This window comes from Malus domestica, chromosome 07 (genome assembly GCF_042453785.1).
Source record: "Malus domestica chromosome 07, GDT2T_hap1".
Taxonomy (NCBI): domain Eukaryota; kingdom Viridiplantae; phylum Streptophyta; class Magnoliopsida; order Rosales; family Rosaceae; genus Malus; species Malus domestica.
In genome coordinates, this window is record NC_091667.1 from 22750105 (window position 1) to 22761736 (window position 11632).

At 37.3% G+C, this 11632-nt stretch overlaps 1 protein-coding gene and 1 pseudogene across 1 annotated transcript; both read left to right on the forward strand.

The window, feature by feature from the left end:
* Positions 1-701: 701 nt before the first annotated feature.
* On the forward strand, positions 702-3310 carry LOC103439406 (uncharacterized; annotated as a pseudogene).
* A 5203-nt stretch (positions 3311-8513) lies between these two features.
* Positions 8514-9965, forward strand: LOC103439390 (vegetative cell wall protein gp1). Its single transcript, XM_008377959.4, has one exon. The coding sequence runs from the start codon at positions 8514-8516 to the stop codon at positions 9963-9965; it is 1452 nt and encodes a 483-aa protein (XP_008376181.3).
* Positions 9966-11632: the final 1667 nt, after the last annotated feature.

Here is an 11632-nt window from a genome sequence, read left to right on the forward strand (position 1 = left end):
TTTTAGGTAATTATTTCTTGAGACTCTTTCACTAGTTTTCTATTGTAGCTTTGTTGAAAAAGGAAAAAAGCTTTTGTAGCAGTACAAAAAAATCATGCCCCTTTTGTAAGCTTCTTTCAATATGAGTTTTATCTGGATTGGTTTTAAATGGGTTTAGGCTCTGGGCTTTGAATTTTAGGCTCTGAGTCGGCCCATAAGCTTGGCCTTTCGACCTGATATGATGCGACGTAATATAAATACTTTTGAACTTCCTTTAAAATAATTAACTTTATTTTAATACTTATTTAATTGACTATACTATGTTAACCAAACAAATATCAAATACTTAAATGGCCAAAAACTGGGCCGAGTTGGGCGGCCTGCTCCTAAGCCCAAGTGTTTAAGCCCGTGGGCTGGCCAAGGCCTCACATAATGGACATAGGATTGACCCGGCTCATTAATTTATAGGGCCCAAAAATTTAGAATCCAGTAAGACTTGGGTCATGACCTTTTAGGGCCGGCCCGGCCCTTGTTACATTTTCACGAGGTACGCCACTACATGTTCGCTGCTGAAGAATCCAGATGCTCGTTGGATCCTCTTTATGAGGATCTTTGAGATTCGTGAATCGTGTCTGTTCATCTTACATCGTGTGGTTAGAAATCATTTTAAATATTTTTTATTTAAAATTAAACACAAACAGTATTTGACAAAAATTAATCGCATGATATACGATGAACGAACACGATTTACAGATTCTGCCCCAGGATCTCCACCAAAAGGATCGGGAGAGGATCTTGTTGGGCTGCCAAACATTTGTGTTGGCATCAAGTGGGGGGTAGTAGGTATGTATGGAGTGACGAACCTTTTGCTTTACTCACTGAGTACCGGTGAGAAATCAACTTCTTAAATTGTTAGAGCATTGAGCTAGACCATCATTTTGACCGTCAATCGTGACTTTGTAATGCAACTTGAGTATCTTCGATTTTGATTGAAGACAAAAAAATACAGAGTCGGAATTACCAACTTATCGTGGATAATGATTGAAGACTAGAATGAACATATATGGTCATGCTAGTCGACCTCGAAACCTTTTCAAATAATGAAGACGGAAGTGTTTAATGGTCATATGCTCAAAATTTGTAGTCAAAGAAGATGGAGATGAGATTCAAGTGTGACCACATGTAAAAGGTAAACAAAACAAAGAAGTAATCAGCAGTTAAGTTTTCTTCCTGAGGTTGTGGATCGATCGTACTCGTTCCTTCCATGAAAGTGAAAGAGGGCCCCATTCCACACAATCTACAAAATACAGCAAACCAAATGGACAGAGTCTCCATCTTGCGATCTCACTTCCTTGTCTTTTCCCCCCCGAAACTTTAAGAACCCTGCTCTGCTGTCCTCTCTCTGCCCTGCAGACAGAGGTAGAAGCATGGCAGCCACACTCAGCCTCCTCAAACTCCCCATTCTTCCCCAAAAGCCCACATAATGCCTCTTAAAAATCCAACGGAGTTCATCAATCCCAACAGAACCCAGCAATGCCAAGGACTCAACAAAACTCCTCACAACCACCACTGACCGCCTTAAGTCAACTTCTCTCCCATGCCAAGGCAAGTACAATTAGTAATTAAGTAAAGATCACAACTTTCCCAATGTTGTTTATGTATAGGAAGTGATTTTCGCGCACCGTTTTCTCTTTATTCGTATCTCTCTATGTCATTTTCGCATGTTCTTCCTTTCTAATTTGGATTTTTGAGGGGTTTTTTGTTTTCTTTTGAACTTTGTGGGTGTGGATTAAAATGCACTTGCTGTAGGTGGGGAGTTTGGGATACTGGAGGGAAGGACATTTGCTCTGATACACCCAATTGTGATGGGAGGGCTGTTTGTGTACACATTGTGGGCAGGCTACTTGGGTTGGCAATGGAGGAGAGTGAGGACAATCCAGGAAGAAATTAATGAGCTCAAGAAGCAGGTGAAGCCTACCCCTGTCACACCCGAGGGGACTCCAGCGGAAGCTTCCCCATCTCCTTTTGCACTCAAAATTCAGCAGCTCACTGAGGTAGGTTTCTAACCCTAACTATGCTGAATGCAATGCATGCTTCCTTTTAAGTATTCCACGGATGAAATTGGCCTCCTTCTTGTGGATTGGAAAAGACACACTATTGTTTTACTTGTTTAGGTCATGCATAAATTTTCTTTGCAGTCATGTCGTGAGACCTGTCTATTTTTAAAACGGGGCGCCTTGAGAAAACCTCACTTATGCTCAATTTTCTTCAACTTTGATCCCATTTATTGACATAGTTTATTATTTAGGGAACAAAATGGTCCCATATGGCTTCCATTTTAGATTTGAAGTATCAAATTTATGGCTCTTTAAAACTAAAATCTAAGCGATCAACCAGCTAGAGACTAGAACCGAAATATAAGCTTTTATACCCTAAAACAATCAACCACGTCAATAAACGAGATCATCTGAGAACAATTTTAATATTATTATGTTTGTGGCATTCGTTATTGTGCAAAGTTTGATGCACAAAAATTGGTATTTCTACATAATTTAGTGGCATATGTCATGAAATGTTTTAATCCGTGAAAGTGTCTGATGCATCGGTGTTTCCTTATCAGGAAAGGAAGGAGTTGGTGAAAGGGTCTTACAGGGATAAACACTTCAACGCAGGATCGATATTGTTAGCTTTCGGAGTTTTTGAGTCGGTTGGTGGAGGACTCAACACTTGGTTTAGGACAGGAAAGCTATTTCCAGGTCCCCATTTGTTTGCTGGAGCAGGTAAAGTTTGTATTTCTGCATGGAAAGTTCAAACAATATAATTCTAAAGAAATCATGTGGCCGAACCTCACTAGTAAAGGCTTAATTGACCATGGTTGGTTTTCCTTATTGTCAACAGCTATCACGGTATGGGCAGCGGCGGCATCTCTTACACCTGCAATGCAAAAGGGAAGTGAGACAGCCAGAAGCCTTCACATTGCATTGAATACGATAAACGTTTTGCTTTTCGTATGACAATACCTACTGGATGGGAGATACTTCTGAAAGTGTTCGGGTTCACTAAATGGCCTTGAATTACAGACATTCCAAAGGGTGAGATTATTATTTCAACTACCATCTGCACTTCCAACCTATGTTCTTTCCCTTTTTCCTCTGCTAATTTTGATAGCCTTGTACCTAAAATTATCTTCATTAGGTGCTAAGAATTACTTTTAAGCATTGGATGCTGTGTCCATTCCAGTTAAATTTTTGTATATGTTAAAGAGAATTTCACTCTATGCTGTACAGTGCCACAAAGTATACTAAGATATATTTCCTTTGCCTAGTACCAATTTACGTTTGAGAGCAGAGTATTGACTGACAATTGTAACGACATTATATTCTTTTTTTCGATTTCTTACCCTTATGTTCAACCTTCATTCGAAATCATCAACGATGAATTGAACGTGTAGTGTGTTTCCTTTAATATCTGCAGCATTGGGAATAGCTTGAAGTTGATACGTCCTTGTTTCTTCCTAGTATCCAAAGAAACTCCGGAACCAACGTAATCTTCTGCATTGATGTTCATAGTTCACTTCATTTCCTCCTGACACGCTTCTTGTTCTAGCTAAATCACATAAGATAATATCAATGCACGCCAATCCTCACGAGTCACAAAAGTCGGCACAGTTGAATCTGCTACCAATCGAGTGCAAAATCATTCCGTAGTAGCATATTGGTAACCATTTTTACTCTTACTGCTTGAAATTAGTTTTCAATTTATGAGCATATTTACGTCTTTCTTCTACTCTCAATAACTAGGCTGTGAATGTTTATGAATGAGAGTTTATGATCTTGCAACGTAAGAACGACAAATAGCTAGAGAGATGGCAATATGACATCTGAACTACGGCGTTTCTTCAAGCAGGGCTACCGGGTACATAAATGAGTAGGCTAAAGCTATCGATGTATAACGTACGTCAATTTAAGTCACGTTACTTGCATGTGATACACATTGTAGGGTAGATCAGTAATTTTTTCATAAAGAAATGTGTATGGAGTTAGCTTTGAATGGTAAATTAAACGTTAGATTAGTAGCCTATATGAAATGTTAAGGGCATATAGGCGAGAAAATGATGGTATTACACCCTAAAGTGACTTAAGTTGACAAAAAATTGGATAAAATAACTTTAAATATAATAATAGGGATGAAATTAGCAATTTTTAATGAATTTAGGGACTAAACTTACCGAAAAAATAATTCAATGACCTAATTTTCACTGAAATAATTCAGGGACTAAATTAGCACTTCATCCTGCTCCAAAATAATGTAGTATCGGAGAAGTTCCTAAAGGATGTTGGCTAGACCTGGCATTTTGGACCCGACTCGATCCAACCCGTTAATATTAGTATTTGGGTGGATGCTTAACGGGTCGGGTTGCTAACGGGTGAACCCGTTAACAACCCGTTAAATAACGGGTCACTTTGGGTCAACCCGTTAGCACCCATTAGTTGAGGATGTTTTAGTAATTTCAATAAAGTCTTACCAACAAAAAATAAACTCTATGCAAAAAAAAAAAAAAAAAAAAATTGTTAACGTGTGTTAACGGATCGGGTTAAGGTGACTCATTAACTTAGCGGGTCAGATTGAACCCGACCCAAATCCGATAAACCCGACCCGTTTACAGGTTTAATGTTGGCTTAAAATTATGTTATAATTTGCCTAATTCCATTACCGCTTCTATACATTGCAGGCATTGTTCATATGATCACATTTTAGCCACCATATTAATTAAAAAAATGGGATTTATGGAAGTTTGTAGGTCTTATATTCCATTTCTATGAAGGGCAGGGTGCATTGTGACTGTCTCAGTGGGAGTTTTTCTCATCTAATTAGACAAGTGGTACTTGTGCCCTGAATTTTAATTTTAGTCAATTACCTCTTGAATTTTTATGATTGGCGAATTTACCCCTAAACTTTAATTTTAGTCGATTATCTTCCTGAATTTTTGTAATTGGCCAATTTCTCCTTTGGAGTTAGATTTTGAAAATTTTTATCCAATTTTCATCCATCTTGGTCACGTGCGTCATGCATGGCACATGGTAAAAGTAATTACTCATCTCAACAAATTCAATATTAGAAACTAGCCAAGTATAAACATTCAAGGAGTAATTGGCTAAAATAAAGCTCAATAGGAAATTGACCAATTAAAAAAATTGAGAGGATAATCGGCTAAATTTAAAGTTCAGGGAAAAAACTAGCCAATTATAAAAGTTCAAGGATAATTGGTTAAAATTAAAATTAAAGAGGAAATTGACCAATTATAAAAACTGAATAACTTGCTAAACTTAAAATTCAGAGAAAAATTGAAAATTTCTTACAAGTTCGGAAAGAAATCGACGAAGACAATAGAGTTTGACAGAATTGTCTTCCAAAGTACCAGTTAAAAAGAAAACGGAAAGACAAAGACAGATATTCATATTCTTACGGGCATCGCAACCTTTAACTTTTACTCCCTACTTTTTCAATAATGGGAATCAGTTGCCATCCGAACATTGATTTTTGCTTCTTGAGCAACTAGAATGCTGTCTTTCTTCATCTGCCCCAAGCTCTCCAGAGTCTTTAGTTAAAAAAGGAAGATTGTGGGGCTCTTTAGTCCTTACGGTTAACGAGACAATTTTATTTATATGTAAATAACAGTATAACACGTATACAAAAACAAACAAAACTAAAAGTTCAACAGACGTGTTAAATTGTAATTTGGTGGTAAGGAGAAATAACTCCGAACAAGAGAATAAGATGTCTCTTACTTTCCGCTCAAGGGATTTAACCAAAGAACAATACTTGGCTACTCAAAGATGAAACTCATACTCAAAACTCTTAGTGTTTTAATCACAGAGTTTTGTGCTTATGATCAGAACCGTTCATACTATTAAAACTAAGGTCGTTTAGTCAATTTATTGTAGCAAATATATAGACGGTTCGTAATGCTTTTACCAATACCATTCATTTATTTTTAAACAAATTGATGACTAAACGACCTTAGTTTTAATTGATTTTTTGCAGAAACGATCTTTATAGGATGATTTATAATATGAATGGTTCTGATAATAAATACGAATTTCTATAAATTGACAACGAACAATTTGGAGAAATTTTGATTTAGAGTTCTTACTCATCTTTTAGTAACCAAATATTGTTCTTAACCAAAATGACCAACCGTACAGTGATGAAAGGCCCTTGGTGAGTAGAAGAATCTGATGAGACAATGAAGAGAGATGAAAAGTGAAAGAAGAAGCAGCTAACAATAGCATCACAAGCAAAGTCAAGAGCAAGACGCAGACGTTAATTTATTAGTGCATGGGACATTAAATCGTCAGAAGATTTGAAGAATCAAATTATAGTGAGAAATGAGAATAGTAGTAATGTTTTACTTTGTTTTGTGATCGTTAAGAATGTAGAAGAATCCCATCAACGTGTACTTAGTGCATCTTTTTACTGTTAGCCAACATTTAGGACTCATGAGAACCGCAGAGGTCAAATGCTATTGCAATTGCTAGCCAGCCCATTCTTCAATATAATCAACAAAGTGAGCCGCCAATTGCACATTCGAAACTGCATCTATGAAAATGACAATTGAGGTGACATCAATAACTTAGAAGGTCATATTTTCTTGTTAGATTTATGTTGTCAAAATGTGTATTCGATCATACATTTAGGGAACGCATCAACGTAAAAGAGTTTAGATTGTATTGATAATATAAATGAATAATCACATTCTCATTCACAATATATATAATCACATTCAAAATTAGCTCCACATCAACGTAAAAGAGCGATTGTATTGATAACATAAATGATATAATCACATTCTCATTTGCAATATATATAATCACATTCAAAATTAGCTCCACACTCTTTTGTTGTCTCATAGAAGAAGAGTGTGTGATTGTCTTTTTGAATTGCAAATAAGATTTGCTAATGGACATGCTAATATTAAAGCTGAAGAGTGCGTTAACTCCTCGTAACAACGTTATTTGCATCCTCTTAGAAATGCACAAGGTGTTTAAGGAATGCAATCGTAGCACTTTATTGAACAATATTGCATGATGTTAGAACATTTCCAATAAAAAAACTTGGAAATTGGTGAATTAAAATTGGTTTTAATCCCTATACGCCTCCGGGTAGAAAAATGGGAGTTCATTATGATTTGTTTTTGCTCTAATGGGGGAGCTAAATGAGGGTTCCCAAACTTGAAGATGTAAAAAATGTGTTTTAACAACCCCGGCGAGTTGTTTACATGCTTTTTTTCTCTTTTGGTTGAAATTTAATTGGTAATAAAAAGTGCTAAAATTTGTGGTAGCTCTCATTACACCTAACATTGGAAATGCTCTTAAACATTTGTGCTAATTCCAAATTTCAATGAAAAGGTATCTGACCTTAAACAATTAATTAAAAACCAGAAACGGTTGGGTTAAAAAGTAATCGACTTCATAACAAAGAGAGATGCTATTCTTGCAACACTCAAGCACTGAAGACCAGTATCCGAAGAAGAAGAGAACATATTAGAAATAAATGGTATACTTTATGTTGCCAATTAGCTGTCAATTAATATTGTTTATCAAGTAGTGTAACAATAATTTCTCTATTAACATTGTTGCAGATATTGCTTTTGGTTCAAAGAATCCCCCTATGACAAAGAAGGAGGTCATCCCACACAAAAAAAAAGTACAAAAAAAACTAATAAAAAGCCATCGCAAAAACTTTTTTTTATCCAAAAATTCTTAAACAACCATTTTTATCATTAAGAGTACTTTTTTTTATTATTATTAAGGACACTTTTTTAGGGGGTGCTATCCAAATATTCTTTTTTACTTTTCATATACTTCTCTTAATTTTTGTCCGTTGAATCAAATAAATTGAAGAAGATCAATTGACAAAAATTAATTAGGAGGTGTGAGAGATAAAAAGAGATGTGTGAATATCACTACTCTTTTTTAGATTGTTAAAGAATTTTCTTTTAATTCAAAACCCTTATGAAATGTGATTCTCTTTTTGTTTTTTATGGTTATAATATAAGAATGTCCTTATTAATAAATAAAGTTATCTAAATGCTTTTTGAAGAATAAAAAAGGTTTTGGGTGAGACTTTTTATTTGTTCTCCCGAAAATATCACTTTTCTAATTTACTCCATTTAATTGATACCAATCTTGCAATGTCAAATTTAATTTGTTGCTTTTTCCCTCCACAGAAGAGCTCAACTACTTCAAGTGGCTCTTCTGCATCTGATGCCTTTCTTTTTGTTCTCAGCATGTTTCTCATGACCTTTTTTTATTTTTTATTTTTTATTTTATTATTTCAAACTTCTCCCCTAACATTTTGTGTCAAATCCTGAAATTGCTTGTACTTAAACTTGTCCCAACTATAAATACAACACACACATCAACTTATATCTCATTGTTTCCAATTCTTATGTTTCTTCATTTGTTCCAAGTTCAATTTTCTTTGGGTTACATTACTAAACTAGAATTAGAAATACAAACTTGTCATCAACAATGGCATCCCAACCTTCTCGTCCGTGGTTCCGGCTGGGCTCCATTGTCCGTCCGGTCAGCACCCCAGCTCCTACCCCAACTCCCGTGCCCGCGCCCGCCCCCGCCCCTATGGTTATACCTTCAATGAGGCCAATGGCTCCTGCTCCTGAGCCTACTCCCCCACCCCCTCCTCCACCAACCACCACTGCTCTTCCACCGCCCCTTCCTCCTGCCGCAATGGCACCACCACCTGACGCCACTGCTCCACCGTTACCACCACCGCCTACAGCTACTCCATCACCTCCCCCTCCTCTTCGTGTGACTACTTCATCAGTTCTGTCATCACCAGTAAAAAAAGCATCAGTTCCGTCATCACCAGTAAACAAAGCTGTATCTTCTTCAGTGCCATCATCTCCTGCAACCAAGGTTTCTGGAGCCCCATCATATTCAGGGGTACCTTCTCCTACTAGAACCAAAGCCACTGCTACTTCCACTACTACTTCAGTGCCAAATTCTCCAGCCAACAAACCACAAACTCCCAGCACTTCTTCGCCAAAACCTGCCATCTCCGCTACAAATTCTCCTCCATCTTATAAACCACTGCCACCACACACTTATTCTCCACCAAAACCGACCACCATTTCATCCACTGCTAGGGAGGCTAATAATTACAACAACCAATCTCCCAAAACCATCGGGCTGGCCGTGAATCAAACCCCACCTCAATCACCAAAGCTCAAACAAACCGCCCCACCGCCATCTCCTCTCACTCTTCCACTATCTCAGCTAAGGCCAAACACTTCAGATAATCAAACTGACCAACCCAAGTTTCCCATTGAGGCAGAGCAGAAGACAGTGCTGGTCCAACAGAAAACCATTGATCAACAGAAACCCAATTCATGGTTCAGCAGCTTCACCTCTGGAAACTCGAAAGGCGCAGACTTTCGCGAGTCCCCGAAGCCTAGCAATAACTCCCCCAGCTCAAAAAACGAAGGAGAAACAAAAGAGAGACTCATATCTCACAAGAAGTCTCCGTCTAGTTCCGATCACGAGGCAGCTGGCATAAGGGTTATCACCGTTGCAGGGGAAAATAGAGGTGCGCTCATGGAACTCATAAAATCCCCAAAGAAACATGGAAGTGGGGAGCACTCTCATTACATTCACAAGAAGGGCAATGACAAAACTCTAATGGGGAATCAATCTGATCAGAGCAGCTACAGCGGTAGCAGCGACAGTGGCAGCGAGGAAGGCAAGCACAAAAGCAAAGATAAAAGTCACAGAACAGGGAAAGCTGCAGCGTCAAAGCCTACAAGTGCCTTCATGAACAGCAATGTTCAAGGAATCAACAACTCCATCGTATACAACAGTTCTCTCACTCACCATGATCCTGGGGTCCACCTAGCTTTCTCCAAGAAGCCCAATGGAGAAGGGTTTGAGGCCAAGAGCCACCATGCCAATGGTCGCAACAGTTAGACTGAGAGAGAGAAAAAATGATGAGAGATGATAAAAAAAAGATTATTAAATTCAAGTGTCAAACACTATGCTTTTGTGTTTTGAATATATTAAGTTTATATGGATATAACTTCTGGTGATATAAGAATAAAAATGGGACTTGGATTGTCTGCCCTCTAATTGTGGTGCCTCCTGTTTTTGTGGTCACGGTTAAGCCACGTCAACATTTTATATTACTATTTTTTTTTGTTTTATTATTTTTATAAAAAAATAATATAAAATATTAACGTGGCTTAACCGTGACCACACAAAACAGGAGGGCACGGGGAGGGCACCGAAATGGGAGGGCAGACAATCCAAGTCCATAAAAATGGAGGTCGTGATGTGAGTGTTGGGAAAAAGAGGGCATGGGATCTGATTTGCACGTCTTCATGGTCAGGCTTCCATTACCCATTGGTGGGGGTGGGGGTGTGACTGAAGGTTGTTGATCAATGCCTTTGCTTTGATAATAAAATGGGCTGTTGCCCTCTTTATGAATAACACAATGCTATCAATTCCTATCACTTGTGTTAGTGTTACTATTCCATTGTAAATTTAGACTTTGTACCGTTCTTGTAAAAATTGGCTTCTTATGTTTTGGGTGACCTATTGGTGGAACGAAGAAGTTCGTTGAATGAGAGATTAGTCATAAGACCATACGCAATTTGACCGATTGGTTCAATCCGTGGCTTCTAGAGTTTCAAGGCTCGTCGAGCGACCAGTCGACAAGCTAAGCTTGTCGGAATTTTGCAATAGAAAATATAATGCTATATTCCCAAGTTACTATTTTTCTAGTTAATTTTTTTGTTTCTTATTTTCTAAAGTCATTTCCATTTAAATTTGAACAATCACTGATGAGTCGATATTATATTATATATTTTACCCTCATCTTAGTATTAATGTATTGGTTATTTTATGTGAACTTCGATACTTTATTATGTATTTTCAATGTACGACATTTGACTTTCTCTAGGGCAAAACGTGATCAACCGGATAAATTTTGGAATGATTCAAATTGGAGGACGTTCATGTGTCTCTCAATTTGTTTGTATCAAAGTTTCATAATTTTCTACCAAGTGGTTTATTTATGACGATGAAATAAAGAAGCAGCGTGTAGTGCTGTCAAAGTGACGTTTTGGGTTTATTTGAGTTTTTTAGCATCCAAGATGATGTCTCTTGGGTTCAAGGCCTTCTGTAATTATGTTCGGGACATCCCAAGTTTTAATTCAAGTTATTTTGGGTCTGTTTTGGAGCCCTGGAAGTCCAAAAACGTGGCTGATTTGTGGCTGGGCAGATTTCCCAAAGTGTATTTCCTAGTTATCTTATTCTATTATGTTTTCTAGTTTTTAGAAGACATTTTTCTAGTAAGGATTTTAATTATGTAGTAGTATAAATAAGGCTTTTTAGCCATTAGGGGTTTTTAGGGGAGAGGGAGGAGAAGAACCAATAATATTTTGGAGAACTTTGCTAGGCTTTGATGATTTGTATTTCATGGTGTTTTCTATCCTTATTTGTTATAATATTTTGTTTTATGATTGTTCATACTAAATCCGTTTGCTAGGGGCGAGGCCATGAGCCTTAGCAAGAATATGTAGTTTCTTTTCAATTTGCTTATGATATATGCATGCAGGTTTTGAATTATTAATCAC